The 26,612-nt window shown below is 35.7% G+C and overlaps 1 protein-coding gene across 1 annotated transcript in view; it reads left to right on the top strand.

The window, feature by feature from the left end:
• The window catches only part of ROCK2 (Rho associated coiled-coil containing protein kinase 2), a 129,708-nt gene that overhangs the window by 52,877 nt on the left and 50,219 nt on the right, over window positions 1-26,612 (top strand). Inside the window, exons 4-5 of the mRNA XM_061154820.1 lie at window positions 10,276-10,413; window positions 19,908-20,168. Of these exons, the coding sequence (XP_061010803.1) occupies window positions 10,276-10,413; window positions 19,908-20,168 (399 nt within the window). The remainder of the gene's footprint in view (window positions 1-10,275; window positions 10,414-19,907; window positions 20,169-26,612) is intronic.

Raw genomic sequence — 26,612 nt, 5'->3', positions numbered from 1 at the left:
TGGAGTGAGACCTCTCAACGACCCACCCACTTTGTGACTCAGTATTCTCAGTTGTAAAAAGAAGATAATAATAGTTCATTATTCATAGAGTGCTATGAATGTTAAATGAGCTAATATATGGAAAAGATCTAGAATAGTGTCTGACACATAGTAAATAGGTAATAGATTATAGGATAAAATTGAAGCCTTCCTGGAAAAGCAGTTAAGTTCCTTTTAAGACTCACATACTCATTTCTTTTTAAAAATTTGTTTATTTTTGGCTGTGCTGGGTCTTTGCTGCTCTGTGGGCTTTTCCCTAGTTGTGGTGAGCAGGAGCTACTCTTTAGGGTCAGTCCTTGGGCTTCTTATTTTTGTGGCTTCTCTTATTGTGGAGTGTGGGCTCTAGGGCTTGATTCCCCGGCTCTAGAGAGCACAGGCTCAGTAGTTGCGGTGCATGGGCTTAGGTGCTCTGACATGTGAAATCTTTCCTGGATCAGGGATCAAACCCATGTCCCCTGCATTGGCAGGCAGATTCTTTACCACTGAACCATCAGGGAAGCCCTATTCATTTCACATATTGGCTTAACAAAACATGTCTTTAATAATTAAGGTAGTTTAATGTTCAATTTTAATAGGTATTTTTGCAGAAAATGCTCTGGTACTGTGGAAAAGAGTCAAAGTCATCCACTTTTGTTTCCATTCTTTGGTACATAGGTTTCCTGTCATCAGAGCTTTCATTTCTTTTATCTTCGAGTGGCACTAATAATAGGACTTTTATAAGATATTTTTGTGAGTACTAAATTATATTATACATATGTGGTACTTATCATGGACCTGGCACATTATAGATATCCAGTAAATATCAGCTGTTGTCGCTATTGTGACTTCTCCATTAAGATGTATCACAGACATCTAAAACGTGAATTGGAATGCTTGATTCCTTCTCTAAGTTTGCTCTTCCTCACCAAATCTGTTCCTTCTCTTACTTTCCCATCTTAATAAATAAATGGCTTTAGCATCAACCCAGTTGATGCTCAAACCCCCAAATTAGGGGTCATTATTGATTTCTCTTCGCCTTATTTCTTATATTTAATTTTTCAGTAAGTTCTGCTCATAATGTTTCTCCAGTCTCTCCACTTTTGGGAGATATTCATCTTTCTCCAAGATACCTAGTCAAGTATGAGGGCCTGCTTTGTTTTTTACTTCTGCTAATAGTTTCACTGTTTTACTATTGATTTTGGATTGGGAAGTGCTGATGGAGAAAATACCAAGACTATGCTTATTAAATCTTCTGCAAATTCATGTCACCTAAGCTCAGCTGAACCCATGTGACTGTTTGGCAGACTGTTTTCCCCATAATTCATATCCTTGTATTTTCACATACCACTCTCTCCCCCAACTTGGGTATGATAAAATCAACTGTAGTGCTTTTCTAACATACATGTTTTGCTTCATTCTGTTTTCTTTATTTCCCCACTTCTCTATGATGAGGTATATGAAAAATCGGAAGTATAGATCTGTCTAATACTAACTGATGCTAAATTGATCCTTCTAAAATGTATTCATTGTACATATCTTAGTATTTTATGGCTCACTTGTCTACTGACTGAAGCAGGAAGTGTTCATCCTGGCTATCTAGGCTCTCTTTTAAGACATCAATTAATCTTTTTTTTACTCTTATTTTCCATTATGCTGTTCACTTTGTCCACTCAAGACTGATATGAAATGAGGATTTTTTTTTTTCTAAATCTCCTACTGACTTGCTTTTAATTTAAATGATTTTAAACTAAAATTTAAAGTGGAACCAACCAGAAAGAAAGGGCATGTGGGGAATGATTCTCTAATACTTGACAGATTTTTTAGTCCTCTTTGGGAATAAAACAGGCTCCTCTCTAGTTATAAGGTTATTTCTGATTTGTTAAAATTATCTCCCTCCTTTCATCTTCAGTGGAAACCTCAGAGGCACAGAATAACTATTCCAAATCTGTCAGATAGATGCATTGAGTCTTATTGTAAAAATAATCTATTATAAGTTTTACATTAGAAATCAATTTTAAAGCCTCAAATGGGAAATTTTGGTTAGAATGATTTTCAGAAGTTTTTGTCCATAAGTGTTCTAGGACCTCAAGGTCCATTTTAGGATTTTTCCAAGCATGTCTCAAGCTACACTTAAGAATGTTTCATCTACTTAAAAGTTTTTTTTAAAAAGTATATATTAGCTGTGGAAAACATAAATATAAGAAAATAAAAATCTCTCAGAATTCTATCAGCCGAAATAAAACTGTTAACTGTTTTGACCCTTGTTACCTTACTTTTTAACCTTTTTTTCTTCTATATAGAGTCATTGCACTCATCCACTTTTAAAATTAGAAACAAGGAATATAGTATTCTTTTCACTAACAAATAGAAACATTGGAAGAAAGACGACATTTTTGTCCTTTAGGTAACCATAGATTAGTGACATAGGGGAGACATATGTAAAGCTTCATAATAGAATGAACTGAGTTTCATTTGGCTATGGTGGAATTAGTTAACATTTTTGTGGACTATGTTCTGTGTGCTAAGTGTTTATATTCATTATCTTATTTTATCTTTGCAACAGTTCTATGAGATTCTTAAGTAGATTAATTCACCGAACTTTAGAGAGGTTAAGTGAATAGGCCACATCGTTTGCAAATAGCTGGGACTTTTGCCCAGGTTTGTTGACATCTGTGTCCATGCTTTTAAGCAGTACTCTCTGTCCAGTGCGATAATGAATCACCAGTGTATCTGACTGTTTATCCATCCATATTGAATAAAGAAGAAAGCTAGAGAACAAAGGGGAATGTACAGAGTTGCTAAGGGAGATTATAATAGAATCATTCAGAAGGAGATAGCCTCACAAGGAAGGTCAATGGAAGCCAGCTTTCCTAAAATAACAATGCTTTATTGTACTACTTTGTAATACTAGTACCAATGTATTTTAAGGTATGAGGCAGACATTTGGCATGAATACAACTGTTGCCTCTTAATGTTTGTCCTGTAGATCAAGTCAAAGTCTGCAAGCCAGTGGTTTCTGTCTCATGTGCTGTGAGCCTGTAAAGTGTCCTAAAGTGTCCTTAGATGAAATTCAGGCCTCATTAACTAGTGTCTAACCAAGTTTTCTTTATTTATTAAAAGTTTTATAGATCTTTTTTTTTTTTTAAGTTTTATAGATCTTATATAGCTATGATTTTGTTAAATTTGTTGAAATGGATAATTCCAACATTGTGCTAACCACTTGGCAGTCTCACAAATGAAAGTTTTATTTTGTTATTAAAGGAACTTATGAAGCAGACATACACAGGACTAATTACGATATTAGATTATTGGAGTCGGTAGCCTTTCCCTTCTCCAGGAGATCTTCCCAACCCAGGGATTGAACCCATGTTCCCTCATTGCAGGCAGATTCTTTACCAGCTGAGCCAGAAGGGAAGCCCAGCAATACTGGAGTGGGTAGCCTATCCCTTCTCCAGGAGATCTTGCCAACTGAGGAATCGAACTGGGGTCTCCTGCATTGCAGGTGGATTCTTTACCAACTGAGCTATCACAGAAGCCTCATAAAGCTATAATTTTCTTAACTTTGTTGAATTGGATAATTCCAACATTGTGCTAACCACTTTGCAGCCTCACAAATGAAAGCCTGTATTCTGTTTTTAAAGGAACTTATGAAACAGACATATATACTACTAATTATGATATTATCATAAGCATTTTAGAAGCATAGAAAAGGAAACAGTTTTGCATAATCACCAAGAATGAAGTCAACAAGTATTTTTCACATGTTCAGAAAATCATCTTATGCCTCTGTTTTTGTTTATTTGAATGAATGGGTCCTTCTAGGTTTGTTTTTGTTTGTTTAATTAATTTCGTATATAAGAGATTAAGCATAAATAAATGTTTAACTGTTTCTTAGTAGCTAACAAATATCTTTTAGTTTCTGTTCATTGTTGTTCAGTCACTCAGTTGTGTCCGACTCTTTGTGACCCCATGGATTGCAGCACTTCGGATTCCCTATCCTTCACAATCTCTGCTCAGACTCATACCCATTGAGTCGATGATGCCGTCCAACCATCTCATCCTCTGTCTCATCCTCTGCCCTCTTCTCCTCCTGCCCTCAATCTTTCCCAGCATCAGATCTTTTCCAGTGAGTTGGCTCTTCGCATCAGGTGGCCAAAGTATTGGAGCTTCAGCTTCCTCATCACTCCTTCCAGTGAATATTCATGGTTGATTTCCTTTAAGAGTGACTGGTTTGATCTCCTTGCTGTCCAAGGGACTCTTGAGAGTCTTCTCCAGCACCACAGTTCAAAAGCATCAGTTCTTTGGTGCTCAGCCTTCATTATGGTTCAACTCTCACATCCGTATATGACTACTAGAGAAACCATAGCTTGGACTAGATGGACCTTTGTTGGCAAGGTGATGTCTCTGCTTTATAATACACTGTCTAGTTTTGTCATAGCTTTTCTTCTAAGGAGCAAGCGTCTTTTAATTTCATGACTGCAGTCACTGTCCACAGTGATTTTGGAGCCCAAGAAAATAAAGTCTGTCCCCTCTTTCCATTTTTTCCCCATCTATTTGTCATGAAGTGATGGGACCTGATGCCATGATCTTAGTTTTTTGAATGTTGAGTTTTAAGCCAACTTTTTCACTCTACTCTTTCACCTTCTTCCAGAGGCTCTTTAGTTCCACTTTGCTTTCTGCCATTAGGGTGGTGTCATCTGCATACCTGAGGTTATTGATATTTCTCCTGGCCATCTTGATTCCAGCTTGTGCTTCATCCAGCCCAGCATTTCTCATGATGTACTCTGCATATAATTTAAATAAGCAGGGTGACTGTATATAACCTTGATGTACTCCTTTCCCAATTTGGAACCAGTCTGTTGTTCCATGTCCTGTTATTGTTGCTTCTTAATCTGCATTCAAGTTTCTCAGGATGCAGGTAAGGTGGTCTGGTATTCTCATCTCTAAGAATTTTCTCATTTGTTGTGATCCACAAGTCAAAGGTTTTAGTGTAGTCAATGAAGCAGATGTTTTTCTGGAATCATCTTGCTTTTTTTTTTTTATAATCCAATGGATGCTGGTAGTTTGATCTCTGGTTCCTCTGCCTTTTCTAAATCCAGTTTGTACATCTGGAAGTTCTCGGTTCATGTACTGTTGAAGCCTTGCTTGAAGGATATTGAGCATTACCTTGCTAGCATGTGAAATGAACCTAATTGTGTAGTAGTTTGAGCGTTCTTTGGTATTCCTGTTCTATATAGCATGATTCTTAAAACTCTTGTCATAGTCTGGATCAGGCATAAATAATATTAGGGTATAAATCAATCAATTAGGGTATAAACCAATCAGTATAAATTGATTGGTTATTACTGTTATATGATTGCTTTCTCTAATGAAGTTAAGAAACATTCAAAATCTAATTTGCTCTCAGAATAAGTGAACGTTTGAAGAATGGCATAAGTACAGAAGAGAGAGTACCTTAGCTGTCTCTCTCTCTCTTTTTTTTTTTTAGCTGTCTCTTTTTAATAGCATTTCAAACTAAAAAAAAAAAAGGAACTTTTATTAAAAGCTTTGCTGGCATGAGCATTTGCTTTGCTATAATTTGATAAGTAAAAATCTTGTCTGTCTTCTGGGGAAGGGAATGGACTAGGATCGTTCATTCCCTAATCCCACACTCTCGCACTCACGTTTTCATATTGCTTTCCCGTGTATTTATTTCCATCATTCTGTAAAAGGCATAGCACCATATAAATAGAAGGAACTGTTATTTCAGGTTAATAGTTTGATATACAAAATGGATATAATCTGTGACCCTCATCATAATTAATTTGGCCCTTTGCATATAGGATTCTTTTCATGTAAACTTATGTCAAAATACTTTAAATTCCAAAATATTTTTTAAGAGTGATATAACCCATTGATATAAAAACCTTTGTAATTATAATATGATTGAGCGGTTTTTATCCTGGACTGTATTTTCTTTCGATCCATATTGATGTTTTATTTACTTCTTATATTAAGTACTGAAAAGGGATGTTAAAATTTCCAGCTGAAATTAGGATTTGCCTGCTTCTTTCTTTAGTTCTGTCAATTTTTGCTTCATGAAGTTTTGAGCTCATTTATTAGATGCAAGCATATTTAGAATTTTTAATGTCTTCCTGATGAATTATACTTCCTTTTTTTCTGAGTTATCTTCTTTATCTCTTTACCTTATTGTCTATTTTGTCTATTATTAATATTTTTCTACTTTCTCATCCTTGCTGTTTGCATGGTTTGTCCTTTTCTATCTTTTTATTTTTAACATGTTGGATCTTATATTTAAAATATATGAGGCTATGTTTTGCTATTTAATTAATTCTGGAAGCCAACTATGCTCACCACTGTACCACCAATGCTGCTTTTTAATTAATTGATAATTTCTGCCTATGAATTGTATGTTTAGCCCATTTATATTTGCATGTACTTTAGACTTTAAGGTTGTCTCATAGCCCCCTAAGTCTGTTTGCTGCTGCTGCTGCTGCTGCTAAGTCACTTCAGTTGTGTCTGACTGTGCAACCTCATAGATGGCAGCCCACCAGGCTCCCCCATCCCTGGGATTCTCCAGGCAAGAATACTGGAGTGGGTTGCCATTTCCTTCTCCAGTGAATGAAAGTGAAAAGTGAAAATGAAGTCACTTAGTCGTGTCCGACTCCTAGCCACCCCATGGACTGCAGACTACAAGGTTCCTCTGTCCATGGGATTTTCCAGGCAAGAGTACTGGGGTGGGTTGCTATTGTTCTCCTCTAAGTCTGTATACATTTTCATTTATTCATTTTTCTCTTTATTCTTCAGATTGATTTGTGTTTAGGTTTACTAAATTTTCTTTTTAAAAAAATTTGTCTATTTTTAATTGGAGGACAATTGCTTTACCATATTGTTGGTTCCTATCAACATGAATCAACCATAGGCTATCCCTCCCTCTTGAACCTCTCTCACATACTGAATGTCCTTTTATCTCCAGTCTCTGTTAAGCCCATCCAAAGAATTTTCCATTTTAGTTATTGTTCAGTTATAGAATTTCCAATTGGTTTTTTTTTTAATAGTTTCCATTTTTCTGTTGGTTTTTCCTTCTGTTCAATTGAAACTATTTTTTCCTTTTTTCCTTTAACATACTTTCTTCTAGGCTTTTGAGCAGATTTGAAAGAGATATTTAATATGTTAGATAAATCCAATGTCTTTGGGGGCTGTTTTCTGTTGACTGCTTTTTTCTTGATGATCAGTCACATTCTTCTTTTTGCCTTTCAGGTAACTTTTAAATTATGTACTGGTCCTTTTGGATATGTGATAGAGACTCTGGATTTTATTTTTCTTTGACAAGTGTTGGTTTTCATTTTAATAAGCTGTCCAGTTACTTGTTGATAACCTTTTAACTTTGGAGCCTTATGAATGTGGATGTGTTTAAAGACCAAGTTGTTCCCAAGTCCTTTTAAGGACTGTACCTCCAAACTCTACTCTCTTTTTGATCTTTTAGGGTTTGGTATTATAAAACTTTGTTAGGTGGTGCTAGAGTAGGCCTTGCTTTACAGCATGGTTCTTTCTCCTAAGATGTCTTGCCTGGATGCCCAGGAAACCGTCAGGGTTTTTTCACTCTTTTTTTTTTTTTGGCTGGAAATACAGTTTAACATCTGGTGTCTCAGTTTTGTTGTCAGCCGCATAGCAGTTGCTCTCTGGTATACCTTTGGTATTTCCTCTTTGAATAATCCCTACCTTTGTTGAGCTTACATTCTAATATGGGACTCAGACAATACAAGGAAGCAAAAATTGCAAGTTAAATGTCTTCTTAGAAGAAAACAAATTGAGTTCTCAGGTAGAGAACAATGAGATTATTTCCACCACATCTGTAGTTACTTCCTCACTGAGTCTTGAACTCCTCAAAGTCAGGAGTGAGAGTTGGAATTAACTTCTTCTGAACTCCTGTTAGTGTTGATATTTTGACCTCTTCCCATGAATCACAAATGTTCTTCATGGCATCTAGAGTGGTGAATGCTTTCCAGGTTTTTAGTTGACTTTGACGGGATGCATCAGCTGAATCGCTATCTATGGCAGGTATAGCCTTACAAAATGTTTTTCTTAAATAGTAAGACTTGAAAGTTGAAATAACTCTTTGATCCATGGGCTGCAGAATGGATGTTGTGTTAGCAGGTATGAAAATAACATTAGTATCATCGTACATCTCCATCAGAGCTCTCAGGTGACCCGGTGCATTGTTAATGAACAGTAATAATTGGAAAAGAATCTTTTTCTTTGAGCATAGATCTCACCAGTGGGCTTAAAATATTCAGTAAACCATGCTGTCAACAGATATGCTGACGTCTAGATTTTGTTCTTCCATTTATAGAGCACCATCAGTAGATTTGGCATAATTCTTACAGGCTCTGGAATTTTTGGAATGGTTGTCTCAGCTAGATCCTTTGGATAACTTGCAGCAGCTCCTGCATTAGCACTTGCTGTGTCACCCTGCTCTTTGATACTATGAGGAAAGTTCACAGGTAGCCAACTTCTGCTGTCTTCAGACATCTCTTTTATAGCTTCCTTATCTCTCTCAGCCTTCACAACTGAAGACAGTTAGAGCCTTGCTCTGGATTAGGCTTTGGTTTATGGGAATGTTGTTGCTGGTTTGATCTTCTATTCAGACCACCAAAACTTCATTCATATTAACAATAAGGTTGTTTTGCTTTTTTATCATTTATGTGTTCATTACAGTAGCACTTTTAATTTCCCTCAAGAACTTTCTTTTTGCATTCACAGCTTGGCTCACTGGTGCAGGAGGCCTAGCTTTCAACCTGCCTCAGCTTTCATCATGCCTGTCTTACTGAGCCTAATCATTTCTAGCTTTTGCTTGAAAATGAGAGATGCACAACCCTTCCCTTCACCTGAGCACCCACAAGCCATTGTAGAATTATTGATTGGCTTAATTTCAATATTGTTGTGTCTCAGAGAATAAGGAGGCCCAACGTGAGGGAAAGAGGGGAATAGTAGGTCAGTGGAACAGTCTGAGCACACACAGCATTTATTAAGTTTACTGTCTTGTATGAGCATGGTTTGTGGCACCCCAGAACAATTGCTGATCCCAGATCACCATAACAAATATAATAACAATGAGAAAGTCTGAAATATTGTGAGAATTACCAAAATGTGACACAGAGACATGAACTGAGCAAATGCTATTGGAGAAATGGCACCAGCAGATTTGCTCAACAGTGTTACCACAAACCTTCAGTTTGTAAAAAAAAAAAATAATGTAATATATACAAAGTACAGTAAATCAAAGTTCAGTAAAACAAGGTATTCCTGCAAAAACTGTCAGACCAGAGTGGTATCAGTGGAGATAGTTAGAAATAGTTGGTTTCTGAGACTGTTTGAAGGTAGGACTGATGTGATTTGCTGATGAGCTTTATGAGCTTTTTCTCATAGAAAAAGAGGAGCCAGAGGTTTTTAGCCAGAGCAGTTAGGAGAATGAATATGCCATTTACTGAAATAGAAACTATAGGAGAAATAAATGGAGGGGTGAAGATGTGGAGTTCGGTTTTGGACATCCTATTAGATAATTCAAGTGTAAATATTAGCAGTTTACTGTTTATTATTGATTATCCAATAGATGTCAACTATTATAAACATTCATTAAATATTTATTGGTTCTTTGGTAGAGTTTGCTATGTTATATTCTAGGATTAAAATGATGGTCAAAATAGATGTTGTCCTTGCCCTCAAGGAATTAACAGTCTAATGAAAAAGGTAAGAACTGATCAATAACCATATTATTGGTGGTTCTCCCCTGTTTTTTAAAAAAATAACCTTTTAAATAAGATACCCAAAAAGAAGTAAGGATGGCTTAACAAAATCACAAATAACCCTTGGTATCTAAATTTACTAGGTTCTTATGTTCAAATCATGATGGATATATGTACATACCTTACAATTTTTTCACTTAACAGCATCTTATTCTTTAAATTGGTTGGCTTACTTAACATGAAGGAATGAAGCTTCATGAATTCAGTTTATTTAGATGAAATGAGGTAGTTTTATAGTGAGTTTAGCATTTAAAGGTATTGAATATTTCATGAAAAATTTAGGCTGTTGGGAATTTTCTCCTCATTAAAAATGTTATGTTTTTACATTTTGTTATCTAAGGATCTTTTTTTTGGTAACTAAATCTTGAAGAATAGCATTATAGTATGATCTATTGTTCACCATTTTCTCATAAAATTAAACTATTAATTCTTGTATTTTAAAAATCAACAGGTTCGTCATAAGGCATCACAGAAAGTTTACGCTATGAAGCTTCTTAGTAAGTTTGAAATGATAAAAAGATCAGATTCTGCTTTTTTCTGGGAGGAAAGAGATATTATGGCCTTTGCCAACAGTCCCTGGGTGGTTCAGGTAAGCAGACTAACTTTTTATATGTTTATTTCCCTTTTTTATAAGTGCTTATTATTAGAATTGATTTTGTATTCTGAAAGTCCTATATCTGATTCACATGACAGTGTAGTTATTTTTAATATGATCTGATTCATTACACTTGTTTAATCTTGTAAAGTAGTATGTCATTTAGACATGATAGGTATGATGTAAATTGTACAGAAACAAGTATTACTTGCAACTTTCTCTTTTTCAATTCCTTTTTAAAGAATTGAGTTACCAGTATGCTATTGTCCCCCACTTACTCTTTCTCATGATTTGTATGGTTGTATGATAAGAACAATAATTAGTTTATCTTGAAAAGGAGAAAAAATTCTACATTAAAATTTTTGAAAATTCTCTTTCAGTCCCTTATGTGTTACCTACAGTGTAAGACAATATTGGGATTCCTAATACAGCCTTTTATTTGACTGTGAAATAAGTTTATTTTGCCTTTTTTTCAGTTATATTCCTCACTAGCTTTGGTTTTCTAATTTTTTTTTTTTGTGCTAATAGCTAATTCTGCAGACATTTTTGGTCAGATGTCATGAGTAAACTTAGATACATATCAGAGCATGTTCAGTATGCTTAAATGATCCACAAGTTTGATACCATGTTTGTGGAAGGCTATTTGGAGATAAAAGATTTGCTTCACTGATGACCATGTTTTTTAAAAAGCTCATTACCATTGCTTTTTTTGTGTGATGTTGAGCTTCACCCTTCCACCTCATTTTATTTTTTAAATGTAGCCAGTAGCTAGAAATTCCCAATATGTTTAGTTAATACTAAATTTTTTGTAGCAAATTATATATCATGGTAATCTACTTGATTAAGAAGTGATGGTAGCAAAGTATTAATCCACTTTTAGCTTTCAATTGCTTTCATAGTAACAGATAAATTGCCAGTTCTAGTTTAATTTTATAAATTTATATCTTTGACCTTTAATTCTGCAGAGTAGACATGTAAAAACTGTCTACTGAGATGGTTAATGAATTTGTGGAAGCATATCTAATAGTGAAACATTGCACAGTTGAAAAAATAATAGATTATAATCCTGGTTATCATTTGTTTATCTCTGGTAAAGCACATTTCATGTACCATCATATTTATATGTATGAAATGTGTGACTTTTGGGAAAACTTGTCAAAATAACTGACTTATTTCTATTTATTTAGTTTTCAGTAGTTTTCAGTGTATTTATGGAGTTGTGCAGTCAGTCATCGCTGCTACCTAATTATAGAACACTTTTATCACAAAAAGAAACCTTGAACCAGTTAGCAGTTACTCCGAGTCTTTCCTGCCCAGTGGCAACCACTCATCTGCTTTCTGTGTTGTGGATTTCCCTATTCTGAACATTTTGTAAAAATGCGATCATACAGTATGTGGTATTTTGTGACATCTTTTTTTATTTAGTATAATATTTTCAACATGCCTTCATGTTGCAGCTTGTATCAGCACTTGATTCTTTTTATTATGGATGAATAATATTCTGTTGTATGGATCTACCACATTTTATTTTTCATTTAATGGATACCTGGGTTGTTTCTGCCTTTTGGCTATTATAAATATGTTGTGCTCAATTTTCTTTCATATGAATTTTTGTCACATATGTTTACACATTTCTGTTAGGGATCTATCTACCTTGCAGTGAAAATAATGGGTCATAAATAAGCCTATAATCAATTTTAGTTGATTATTGCAAGCAGTATTCCAAATACTAGCCCCCCCCCTTTTTTAAGCCCCTTTTTTTAAAATGGTTATTAAGTGCTTAATTGTATGAAGGCCCCCATAATTTGTTCCTATATCCTTTTAACTTTTTTAATATAGATTATGGTACAATATAAATCTTTGACCTATCTGTATTTTTTAGAGCTATATTCTTAGTGTAACTTAAATTTAATAGATGAATATTACACATTAAAAATAATATTTTTGCTGAGAGAACTTTTTCTTTTTTAATCCACCTATATATCAAGTTTGCTGTGTTCTTTGGGTACTTTCTAGTGTCCTTTCTATTATTGTAAACACTTACCTGCTTTCCTTTATAGTTTCATACATCCAAGTATGACGTATATTCCTAAACACTTTACTTTTAGCTTTTTTTCTCTTGTGCCACTTGGTGAAGAAACCTGGTTTTTACTGATTTCATCCTGTGGTGTAGTCTTAACATGTTCCTCTCATTTCTGTTTTTGTTAGTTGGTGATTAAATATAAAGGCGTGATCACAATCAGATGTAATGGGGAGTGTGGCAGGACAGCTTCATGGGTAATGTTTTATTCTTTCAGGAGGCTGATGTCTGGCTATCTCTTACTCTTGTTATTTTATGAGATGTCTGTGCTGTGCTGAGATTGTTAATCTTTTAAAGATTGCAAAATGGTAATATTCCAATTGAGTTATTTCTTCTTGAGTAGAATACTTCTACAAAGACAAATAATTCCCCATTTGGTTACCAGTAGTATAGGTCACAGGCCACACGCATCACTGAAATCTGATTTTTAGAACAGCTTCATCATCCCCAAATGATCACTTATACCTAAAGTCATTTACCATTCCCCTCCAGCCCCAGGCAACCACAGGTATGCTTCCTATCTCTGTAGATTTGCCTTGCCTGGGCATTTCAGGTAAATGGAATCATACAACATGTTGTCTGTCTTTTGGATCTGGTCCATTTCCCTTATCATACTGATTTTGAAGTTCTTGAACATTGTAGCATGTCTTATACTTCATTTCTTTTTAGTACTGAGTAGCATAGCACATTATATGTGGTTTAATCAAGAGTATATTTGGTCTTTGTTCCTTGCTCTTAGCACAGAGCTTCAAAAACTCTTCTTCAGTTTCCTGTGTGTTATGCTAATGAGGCAACTCCTGTTGGCATTTTGATAACTTTTGGATGAAATGGACATGAGTTTGAGTAAGCTCCGGCAGTTGGTGATGGACAGGGAAGCCTGGCGTACTGCAATCCATGAGGTCGCAAAGAGTCAGACATGACTGAGCGACTGAACAGACTGAACTGGATGAAAAGGGGGCTGATCATTAGAAAGAAATGAGCACATGATTAGAGAATTAGAACTCTCAGCCTTTCAAGCTAGGAGTACTAGAAGGAGGTTGGAAATTGAGTTTAATCACATGCCCAATGATAGAATTAATTGTACCTATGTAATGAAATCCTAATGAAAGCTGCAGACATTGACACTCAATGGAACTTCTTGGTTGGTAAAGACATTGATGTACTGAGATGGTGATTCACCCTGATTGCACAAGGAGAAGATGCAGAAGCTCTGTTGCCTCCCAGTCCTCACCTTATGTGTATCCTTTACAGTAAAACTGTAGTCAGAAGAATGTGCTTTCCTGAATTCTATGAGTTAACTCAGTGAATTATTGACCCTGAGTGAGTCATGGAAACTCCAGAATTTGTAGTTAACCAGAAATGCTGGTGGCTTGGGGACTCTCAAGGTACAGAAGTACAGCTAATGTCTAAAGTGAGGGCAGTCATCTGAAAGACTAGGCTCTTAACTTGTAGTGTCCAATGCTAACTCTAAGTACTTGGCATCAGAGTTGTATTGCAGAATACCCAGTTGAGGAGGGAGGAGTTATGTGGATACCCCATTATCTTTGTCCATTTACCATTTGATGGGCATTCGAATTGCTTTCACTTTGGACTGTTATAAATAGTGAATATGTTGCTGTGAACATTTGCATATAAGCCTTTTTGTGGACATACTTCATTTCTCTTCGATATATACCTAGGAATGGAGTCTTAGTTGTGTGCTAAATTTGTGTTTAACTTTTAAAGAAGTTACCGTACTATTACCCAAAGTGGCTGTGCCATTTTACATTCTTATCAGCATATGTCAGGTTCCAGTTTCTCCACGTTCTTGCCAACACTTGATATTCTGTCTTCTTATTATTATTATAGTCATTCTGGTATGTATAAAGTGAGATCTCATTGTGGTTTTAACTTGACTAATGACTAATGATAGTGAGCGCCTTTTCATGTGCTTATTGACGACTCTTGTATCTTCTTTGGTGGAATGTCTGTTCAGATTTTTACCCTTTAAAAGATTATGTTGCTTTGAGTTCCTGTTGAGTTGTAGGAGTCCTTTGTATAGTCTAGATACTTTTATCATATATATCACTTGTTAGTATTTCTTTTCAGTCTGTGGTTTGTCTTTTCCTCTTCTCATATGATTTTCTGAAGCCAGAAAATGTTAATTTTGATCAAATCTTATGTCAGTTTTTCATTTTGCCAATTTTTTTATATTAGAAAAATTTTTTGCCTAATCTAAGGTGATAAATATTTTTCCTTTGTTTTTTCATAAGATTTTTATAGTTTCGGCTCATGAATTTAGTCCTATGATCTATTTTTAGTTAATTTTTGAGTATGATGTGAAGTAGGGGCCTAAAAATGTTCATATTTTTGCCTGTGAATATCCAGTTATTCAGATACCATTCATTAGGAAGACTGTACTTTTCCCACTAAATTGCTCTGACACCTTTGTATGTATGGGCTATGTCTAGACTGTCATTTCTGTTCCATTGATTATATATATCTATCCTTATACCATAGCAGTACTGTTTTGATACAGTAGTTTTGTATTGAGGTTTGAAATTGTGATGCTTTGTTCTGTTATAAGATAGTTTTGGCTCTTCTAGGTTATTTGCATTTCCATGTAAATTTTATTATCAATTTGTTGATTTCTGGGAAATAACTTGCTGGGATATAGAGTTTGTATTGATTCTGTTGATCAATTTGAAGAGAATTGTCATCTTTATGATATTGACTTTCTCTCCAGGAACATGAGTGTCTCTCCATTTATATCCATCCACCTTTTCTTTTGCCATTTAGCGTTAATAGCATCACACACACACACACACACACACACACACACACACACACACACACACATTTATATACCGCTTTCCTTTTGCCATTTAGCATTAATAGCATTACACACACATGCACACACACACATACACACACACATGCATACCACCTTCGCAGTTTGGTAACCAGCCTTATAATGTCTTTTGTCCCTTTCTTCTCTGCATCTCACCATCTTCCATTTACAAATTATTCTAATTTTGACTTGACTCTCTCAAAGTATTTAATTTTGTATCAGTAATTATATTTAATAGACTTTTCTAGATTATTTCATTTGCCCTCTTTTCTTATGTCTCACATAATTCTCTTACTTGGATTTTTTCATTTTGTCAAACCGTTTTCCTTGAGCAGTTCTTTCAGAAGTGGTTTGTTATCAGATTTCTGAGAATGTGCATGAAGTAATACACATTTATTTTGCCATTTCATTGGGTTTTTTTTAGACTGCCATATTCTAGAATTGAAATTTTTTTCCTTCACATTTTTAAAGGTATATCTCTGTTTTTTGTCTTCTGTGTTGGCTGAAATGTTTGTTAACAATATGATTTGGGTTTTGTACATAAGATACTTTTTGTCTTTGTAAACTTTTAGAATTTGTTTTGTTAGGTTTCTGAGAGTTTAGCACTATCTTAGTTTTTCTTTGTTTCATTTGCAGTCCTTTTGATCTAGATTTTTGACTTTATTCATTTCTGTAAGTTTTTGTTTGCTATTTATTTTTTCTTTTTCTTCTGGTCTATGTTCTCTCTTCCAGACTGCATTTAGCTAGATGTTGGAACTTTGCTAACTTTGCTCTGTTTTTCATCTCTGAATCCTTCAGTGACTTCAGAGAGAGAGAAAGTTACTCTGCTCAATTTTCTTGCTTTATAATTTGTTTTTCTCTTATCATTAGTTGTATGTTTAATGCCAAAGCTTCAGATTTTTTCCCATATCATCCTGTTGTTTACTTGATGTGACTTGTTACCCTTTTGATGCTATTGGTTTTTATATTTTTAGAGCTGTTCTTAATTTGTCCTATTTAAGCATTTCCTTGACTGTTAACTTTCTGTTTCTTGAATTGCTTTGCTTCTATTTCATGATACTGGTTTCTATCAATTGTTGATTTTTGTTGTTGTTCATTTGCCCAGTCCTGTCCAACTCTTTGTGATCCCATGGACTGCAGCATGCCAGGTCTCCCTGTCTCTTACCATTTCCCGGAGTTTGCCCAAGTTCATGTTCATTGCGTCAGTGATGTCATTCAGCTATCTCATCCTCTGACGCCCTCTTCTGCCCTTGATCTTTCCCAACGTCAGGGACTTTCTAATGAGTTGTCTGTTCACATCAGATGACCAAAATACTGGAGCTTCAGCATCAGTCCTTCCAGTGAATATTCAAGGTTGATCTTCCTTAAGATTGACTGGTTTGATCCTAAGGTCTTTGGGAGTCTTCTCCAGCACCACAGTTCAAAGGCATCAATTCTTTAGCTTTCTGCCTTCTTCGCATTCGAGCTTCTCACAACCATACCTGACCACTGGGAAGACCATAGCCTTGACTACATGGACCTTTTTCAGAAGTGTAATATCTCTGCTTTTCACAGCACTGTCTAGGTTTGTCATCGCTTTCCTGCCAAGAAACAACCGTCTTCTGATTTCATGGCTGCAGTCACCATCCACAGTGATTTTAGAGCCCAAGAAGAGGAAATCTGTCACTACTTCCATCTTTTCCTCTTCTGTCTGTATGCCATGATCATAGTTTTTTGAATGTTGAGTTTTAAACCAGCTTTTTCACTCTCCTCTTTCACCCTCATCAAGAGGCTCTTTAGTTCCTCTTCGCTTTCTGCCATTAGAGTGGTATCATCCACATATCTGAGGTTGTTGATGTTTCTCCTGCCTATCTTGATTCCAGCTTGCAACTCATCCAGCCTGGCATTTCTCATGATGTGCTCAGCCTGTAGGTTAAACAAACAGGATGTACCCCAGTGTTCATCGCAGCACTGTTTATAATAGCCAGGACACGGAAGCAACCTAAATGCCCATCAGCAGACAAATGGATAAGAAAGCTATGGTACATATACACAATGGAATATTACTCAGCCATTAAAAAGAATACATTTGAATCGGTTCTAATGAGATGGATGAAACTGGAGCCCATTATACAGAGTTAAGTAAGCCAGAAAGATAAACACCAATACAGTATACTAATGCATATATATGGAATTTAAAAAGATGGTAACAATAACCCTATTTGCAGGACAGAAAAAGAGACACAGATGTATAGAGCAGACTTCTGGACTCTGTGGGAGAAGGCGAGGGTGGGATGAACTGAGAGAATAGCATTGAAACATGTATATTATCAAGTGTGAAACAGATCACCAGCCCAGGTTGGATGCACGAGACAAGTGCTCAGGGCTGGTGCACTGGGAAGACCCAAAGGGATGGGGAGGGAGGTGGGAGGGGGGATCAGGATGGGGAACACATGTAAATCCATGGCTGATTCATGTCAATGTATGGCAAAAACCACTACAATATTGTAAAGTAATTAGCCTCTAACTAATAAAAAAAAAAAAAAAAAAAAAAACCAGGATGACAAGCAGACAGCCCTATCATACTCTTTCTCGATCGTGAACCAATCAGTTGTTCCATACAGCATTCTAGCTGTTGCTTCTTGACCTGCATACAGGTTTCTCAGAAGACAGGTAAGATGATCTGGTATTCCCATCTCTCTAAGAGCTTCCCACAGTTTGTCATGATCCATACAGTTAAAGGCTTTAGTGTAGTTGATGGAAACAGATATTTTTGTGAAATTCCCTTGCTATCTCTATAATACAGCAAATGCTGGCAATTTGATTTCTAGTTCCTCTTTCTTTTCTAAACCCAGTTTGGACATCTGGAAGTTCTTGGTTCGTATAATACTTGCATAATATGTAAGTATTTTAAGCATGACCTTACTAGCATGGGAGATGAGTGCAATTGTCTGATGGTTAGCACAGCCTTTGGTACTACCCTTCTTGGGAGTTGGGATGAGGATTTTCCAGTCCTGTGACCACTTCTGGGTCTTCTAGATTTGCTGACATAATGAATGAAAAACCTTGATAGCATCTTCCTTTAGGGATTTGAATAGTTCTAATGGAATTTCATCACATCCACTAGCTATATTACTAACAGCAATACATCTTAAGGCCCACTTGACTTTGCACTCTGTAATGTCTGGCTCTGGGTGACTAACCACACCATCGTAGTAATCCAGTTCATTAATATCTTTTTTATACAGTTCTTCTGTGTATTATTTCCATCTCTTCTTGATCTCTTCAGCATCTACTAGGTCTCTACTACCTTTATCCTTTATTGTGCCCTTCTTTGGGTGGAATGCTCCCTTGATGTTTCCAATTTTCCTGAAGAGATCTCTAGTCTTTCCCCTTTCGTTGTTTTTGTCTTGTTAAGCATTGTTCATTGAAGAAGGCCTTCTTGTCTCTTCCAGCTATTTTTTGGAACTCTTTGTTTTGTTGAATGTACCCTTTGCTGTCTCCCTTGCTTTTTGCTTTTCCTCATTCTTCTACTGTTTGTAAAACCTCCTCAGATAACTAGATTCTTGTTTTTCTTTTTCCCGTTTGTGGAAATCTTTTCTGTTTATGATGTGTGCTTTCAGGGAGGGGTGGGACATGTTGTTGGGTGGAAGGTACAGAAACCTTTCCTTCTGAATTTGTGGTTTCTTGTCTCTCCTGGGAGTCAGGACCAATCTTAGGTGCCTTGTTATTAGTTCTCATGCTAATAATATTAGTCCTATTCTCACCTGATTTATTTGGAGACCCTGATAACTACGCCCCAGCAAATCCCCTAGCTTGGTATCCTTTTTCTCAGGTCCCAGTGCCACTGCTTTAGTTTGAGTGCAGTTAACACTGCCAATTGCTATTGATTATGAACAAGATGATGGGGAAAGGAAGGGAGAAGGCCCTGTCCCAAATGTGGCTACAAATTACTCTTGCCAGTGGTGTGGGACTTATTCCCTCTTCTGATATCTATTGAATCTGGTATGTTAGATGTTTCTAAACTGCCTGCTCAGCTCTCTGCTTTGTGAGTTATGTGCAGGAATTTGTTTGCAGAAAGTTGGGCTATTTTATTATGGATTCTTTTGTCATCACCTTTATATTCCTCTTTCTTATTCTGTTTCCCTTTTAAAATATGTCTATTTAAATAGATTCCTGTATTCTCCAAGAGGGAAAATGATACATTTATGCATATTTTGTTATTTAAGCATGAAGAAGATATCCATATAATAGTTTTATCTGATAACTGGTTCTCCATTAAAGATATCCAAATCTAAAGTCAAAGATTTCATAAAGTTTAACTCTGTGTTGGTTTTACAGTAATTTGTCTTTTTCAATAGCAGTATTGATTTTGGAATTTTTTTCTGTTAACAGTTCTAGTTTTCTTTTTTTCCTTTTTTAATATTTTTATTTATTTATTTGGTTGCACTGGGTCTTAGTTGTGGCATGTGGGATCTAGTTCCCTGACCAGAGGTCGAACCCAGGCTCCCTGCATTGGGAGCACAGAGTCTGAGCCACTGGACCACCAGGGAAGTCCCTCTTTTCTTTTTTTAAACTTTTTTTCCTTTTGTTTTCCAGCTCTTTTGTGCCTTTCAAGATGATAAGTATCTGTACATGGTAATGGAGTACATGCCTGGTGGAGACCTTGTAAACCTCATGAGTAACTATGATGTACCTGAAAAATGGGCCAAATTTTATACTGCTGAAGTTGTTCTTGCTTTGGATGCCATACACTCCATGGGTTTAATTCACAGAGATGTGAAGCCTGACAACATGCTCTTGGATAAACATGGACATCTAAAATTAGCAGATTTTGGCACATGTATGAAGATGGATGAAGTAAGTAATAAGCTAGTTTTGTTTTTTTCTTAATGCTAGTTTTTTAAGAGACAAAAAGAAAACAATATATCTAGACTTCATAATTTAAAAAATATATAAATTTAGTTTTACTAACTATGTAATGACACAAACAAGGTAATAAAATATCTAAATAAAAACATTTCCTTTAGTAAATCATTCATCTAGTTGTAGAATACTTTGTAGATTTGGTGAATCCAAGAGAAATAAGTAATCATCTTCCTCATAGCATTTTGACAAACATTTGCTACCAGTCAAAACTAGTTCATGTTTATAATGATCTCTCTGTAAGTGTGCTGTAATCCCTGGCAGTAATTCCTGATTGGGAGAGATCATGTTTTATTTCTATGTATTCTTGTTAATTATCTTGTCAAGACTTTTATTTTGAATTAAGCTGATTTTCTTTTCTCTTTACTTCTTAACTTATTTATGCCACCTATTTGATATTCACTTTTATTGATTGTCATCAGTGATCCATTTTCTTCAAGCTCAGCTCTGATTTTTTTTTACCTCATATAGAAAGTTTTCTCTGATAATGCTAACCTGACTGATTACTCTCTGTCATAATGTCCATAATGTTACTCACTTAGAATTCATGCTGTACTTCGCAGGCCACTTTTTTCTATCTAGGTTTGTATGCCCTGTCTACCCAGCCAAAATGTAACATCTCCTGGGTTCTCTGGTCATCTTCATAGAGTATTACTATGTTTGTGTTCTGCATGTACTAATCAATGCTTAGTAGGTGGACCAAAGCTCCCTCTTGTGGTGTTTATCATAATGTAGTATAAAGTGATTACCAGTAAAAATTATCTTTAATGAAAATGAAGTAATTTTCTGACAGAATACTAAACTTTTTAATGTCTGTTATACATAACAAATGATATTTATGTGTTGCACTTCCATGAATGTGCTCTGATTTTCATTAAACCAAGAACCTTTGGGAGGGTGCAGAGAAATCACACCATGTGTTTTTAGGATAGGTAAAGGTGGTTAAAGAAAGAAAGATGTTGAATATGCAAGTGTGGAACAGGTCAGAATATGGTGTTTACAAAATTATTTTACAAGCATGTAAGTAAATACTAAATTCAGCTGTTTAAATATCTTAAATTGTCTCTATAGGGCAAAATAAAATATGGTGTATGTAATTTTGTTTATTGTTTTTAATAGTACATGTAGTTAATTATGTTCCTCGGCTCACAACTTATTGTATTAGTTATCCACACAAAGACCTCATTTGGTTTTTTTTTTTCCAATTATGTTTTCCCCCTTTCAGTTGTTTTTATTTTCTTCTCTTTCCCTAATACATAGCCATTGTAATGTGTTTACTATAAGCTCTTACAGGCTATTAGTATAGTAAGAGGTAACAGGAATACACAGAAGAACTATACCAAAAAGATCTTAATGACTAGGATAACCACGATGGTGTGGTCACTTACCTAGAGCCAGGCATCCTGGAGTGTGAAGTCAAGCAGGCCTTAGGAAGCGCTACTACAAACAAAGCTAGTGGAGATGATGGAATTCCAGCTGAGTTTTTTAAAATCCTAAAAGATATTGCTGTTAAAGTGCTGCACTCAGTATGTCAGCAAATTTGAAAGACTCAGCAGTAGCTGCAGGACTGGAAAAGGTCAGTTTTCATTCCAATCCCAAAGAAGGACAATGCCAAAGAATGTTCAAACTGCTAGCAAATTGCACTCATTTCAAATGCTAGCAAGGTTATGCTCAAAATCCTGCAAGCTAGGCTTTAGCAGTGTGTGAACCAAGAGCTTCCAGATGTGAAAGTGAAAGTTGCTCAGTCGTGTCTGACTCTTTGCGACCCCATGGACTGTAGCCCACCAGGCTCCTCTGTCCAGGGAATTCTCCAGGCAAGAATACTGAAGTGGGTTGCTACTCTCTTGTCCAGCGGATCTTCCCAAACCCAGGGATTGAACCAGTCTCCTGCATTGCAGGCAGATTCTTTACCATCGGAGCCACCAGGGAAGCCCCCTAGATGTATAGGCTGGGTTTAGAAAAGGCAGAAGAACCAGAGATCAAATTGCCAACATTCATTGGATCATAGAGAAAGCAAGGGAATTCCAGAAAAACATCTACTTCTGCTTCAATGACTATGCTAAATCCTCTGACCATTTTTTGTTTTCAGTAAATCTTTCAATTTATGACATTTGTCAGTTATGAAACACTAGATGTATTCAGCAAACACACATTATCTGATCCATGTAAGATAAAGTACTTTTGAAAATGCATACCTGTTTATGTTTCTCTCAAACTTGAAACCCTTTAGTAGATTTCTATCATGTATTAAAGAAAATTGGAACTCCTTACCTAGTTACCTGAAGCCTCCTCTTAAGGTGATATAATCCCTGCCTAGTGTTTCACCTTCATTCTCTATCATTTGTTCTCTTGTACCTTGTGTTTCAGAGGTCTTAAATTAAATAATTTCTTTTATACCCATGGTATTTCATGATTCCTGGCTTTTATATAAGGTTGGTGCAAAAGCAATTGCCGTTTTGCTTTGTTGAACTTTGCCAGTTGATATTGGAATACATAAATAAATGTGGTTGTGTTATACATCATTTTAATGCTCATTTCTCGCTTTATGTATTTTTGCTAATGACTTAATTACTAGCTGTGTATTTTATATTTATTTTAAACTATGGAAATGAAGTTAGACAAAAGGCAAATTCAAGTGATTTTCTTATTTGAGTTTAAAATGGGTTGTAACGCAGTGGAGACAACTTGCAACATCAACAACACATTTGGGCCAGGAGCTGCTAACAGATATACAGTGCAGTGGTGGTTCAAGAAATTTTGCAAAGGAGACAAGTGCCTTGAAGATGAGGAGCACAGTGGCCAGCCATTGGAAGTTGACAGCGACCAATTGAGAGCCATCATCGAAGCTGATCCACTTTAACAACTACACAGAAAGTTGCTGAAGAACTCAATGTCACCTATTCTACCATCGTTTGGTACTTGAAGCAAATTGGAAAGGTGAAAAGCTCGCTAGGTGTGTGCCTTGTAAGCTGACCACAAATCAGAAAAAATTGTCATTTTGAAGTGTCATCTCTTATTCTACACAACTGCAATGAACCATTTCTCAATCGGATTATAATGTGCAATGAAAAATGGATTTTATACGACAATTGGCAACGACCACATCGTCGTTGGACTGAGAAGAAGCTCCAGCGAACTTCCCAAAGCCAAACTTGCACCAAAAAAAGGTTGTGCTCACTGTTTGGTGGTCTTCTGCCTGTCTGATCCACTAGAGCTTTCTGAATCCTGATGAAATCATTACATCTGAGAAGTATGCTCAGCAAATCAATGAGATACGATGAAAACTGCGATACCTGCAGCCAGCATTGGTCAACAGAAGGGGCCCAATTCTTCTCCACAGCAACGCCCAATTGCATGTCACACAATCAATGCTTCAAAAGTTGAACAAATTGGACTACTGAGTTTTGCCTCATCCACCTTATTCACCTGACCTCTCGCCAACTGACTACCACTTCTTCAAGCATCTCGACAACTTTTTGTAGGGAAAATGCTTACACAACCAGCAGGAGGCAGAAAATGCTTTCCAAGAGATCATTGATTCACAAGGCATGCGTTTTTACGCTACAGATATAAACAAACTTAATTCTTTCTGGCAAAAATGTGTTGATTATAATGGGTCCTGTTTTGATTAATAAAGATGTGTTTTAGTGTACTTATAATGCTTTAAAATTTATGATCCAAAACTGCAATTACAGTTATACCAATCTAATACATGCTATTGAATACACTCTGCTTGGCAAGTTCCTACTCACACTTTGAAACTGAGTTCAAAGTTTGCTTATCTTGTGAAGTCTTTTAAGTTGGCTCCTCTAGCTTTTTAACATGTACCCTCTAGGGAGCATTTTCTTTTTTTTTTTCTTTCTTTGTACTGTAAGTTGTTGAACACTATTTTGTATTTTCTGTGTTCCAGCCCTGAAAACAAACACTTCTCAAAGAAGATCTAATTCCTTTTATTCAAGAATGGTATTTAAAAATCAGTATTTGGGTGTTAGATGTATTCGTTGCTTTTGGAGTGTCATTACTTCTAGACCCTGTTAGTGGTCATGTGTATATTGTATATACTATACTAACTCACATGCACATACATGTTCATATTTAATTCTGTACTTACTAGTCTGTATATGAAGTGTATTAAAAATTATGAGTTCATATGATACTTCTGATTCTAGTTTTATGGCACAGGATTCATTCTAGTCTTCCTCCTTTCTTTTTTGTATTTACTTTTTTGGATAGTGAGAAACCTGGCTCTCATTATATATACTACAACTGTTTTCCAAGGTAACCTAGGTCTGTTCTTTTCCTCTCTACCTTCTTTGGTATGGTTATGTTATTAATTTATGAAACAGGTCCGTTTCTTACTGTTGGTGTTCCATTTAGAATTGTCCCACATCTGGTTGATTTTAATTATTTATTTTTTGGATATGTGAAGCATTCCTCTGGTTTAAGAGTCAGAACTGTACAAATCACGTCCTCAGAGAAGGATCACCCCCTCCTTATCCCACCACCCCATTCCTGTACTGTACTTGCTTCTTTCTACCCTTTTCCTACTCACCCCCTGTAGGTAAACCAGTCTCTTAGTTTGTGGTTTATCCTTCCTGTATTTCTTTAGAAGAGAATCAGAGATTTGTCGTAAATATAAAGTTTATATTTGTGTAATTTGAGAATTTCCCCATGAGATAGTTTTTAAGTGCATGTGTGCTTAGTCACTTCACTCATGTCCATCTCTTTGCAACACCATGAACTGTAGCCCACCAGGCTCCTCTGTCCATGGGATTTCCCAGGCAAGAATACTGGAGTGGGTAGTCATTTCCTACTCCAAGATCTTCCCGATCCAGGGATCTAACTCGCCTTTGTGTGGGCAGGTGGGTTCTTTACCACTAGTGCCACCATCTTTCCCAAATATTTATTTAAAAAAACTTTTTTAACCCTCAACATGCTTGCCAAAGATGGTGGTTGAAATATTACATTTTCAAAAACAGGGTACCAGTAGCATAGTCTATTGTGCAAGAATTATTTAGTCCCAGCAGAGTGTTTCTTTTCTACAAATAAGTAGTTATTCAAACTGACCTCCATCTTTCCTTTTCCAGCTTCATCATGTGAAGTTTTACATTTAGCTGATTTGGCCTTTACTGCATTTCTTGAACTTTACATAAAGTCATTCTTGTCCCTTTGTTTTTGCTCTTTTTTTCTAAGCTGCCATACCAACTCTCATTCATTTGAAGCCTAACTTGTTTGCCAGTTCTTTTCTTATCCTTTTCTTCTTCTGAATCTTTGAATGCTAAACAAATTTTCTTTTATTGGCACTTTTGTGTCTGGCCAGGTTTTAGCTATTTAAGTGTCACGAGATTCATTTTTTGGAAGTCTAACTTACATGGATAAATGTGAAATGAAGAGATTTTATTTACACTAGTAAGTCTTTTATGAATTTTTCCTTCAGTAGAAGTCAAAAAAAAAAAAGGTCAAATATAAGGTAATGATAAAAATTAATTTTATGTCCTGGTTTTTGTAGTCAGGCATTGTCATCTTCATTTTTTATCCTAAATAGTAACCCATGCAGAGTATTGCCATCATAATTTGCTCATTTATTTCCAAATTTTTTATTTTATTTATATTCAAACTCAAATGACCTCTGTTTGCTGTATGCTTGGGAAAATAAAGTCATTGAGTTATTTTTGCTGATTTTTGAGGAATGAAAAGATTGCTTTTGAAACTAATTTCCCATATATGATGTTTTATTGCATTTAAATAAAAGCATTTATGTAAGTCATGTTTATAAAATACAGTGAACTTCCTTTTTCCAAGGTGGTCATAGTACTTAGTAGTTTGCTAGTTTATATAGCTTACTTATTAGGAATAAACTTATTAGGTGACACACTTTTTAAATTAGGTAGATAGAGAAAATGAAAGGCATGCAACTTAATCTGTGAAGTTTTTCCATGTTTGTACATAGCTGGAAGTAAATAGGTATTAGTTAGCACCACACTACTAAATACTGTTGTGATTTAATCTTGCAGCATACACCCACAGACAGACAGACGGACAAACAGATACACACACACTATAAAATAAACACACACATAGGTATTATCTACAGTGGTTCTTGTCAGAAAGACATCAAATAGGGATTATCTTATTGCCCACAGAAACTAAACACAGAAAGGAGTGTTCTTATCATTTTGCCAAATACCTTGATGCCACAGCTCCACATTTCTAAACATGCAGCTTTGAGGTATAGCTTTCAAACAATTAAGATCTTTTGATTTAAATAGTTGGTCTATTTCTCGCATTTTTTTCTTGGTATAATAATACCAAGAAAAATGGTTAAACTAATACCCATTTCTTTATCCAGCCTCCAGAGGTGAGGCCTTTGCAGTTTTA

The sequence above is a fragment of the Dama dama genome, chromosome 11 (genome assembly GCF_033118175.1).
Source record: "Dama dama isolate Ldn47 chromosome 11, ASM3311817v1, whole genome shotgun sequence".
Classification (NCBI taxonomy): domain Eukaryota; kingdom Metazoa; phylum Chordata; class Mammalia; order Artiodactyla; family Cervidae; genus Dama; species Dama dama.
The sequence above is the reverse complement of the archived record's forward strand: the minus strand, read 5'-3'. Positions and strand labels throughout refer to the sequence as shown.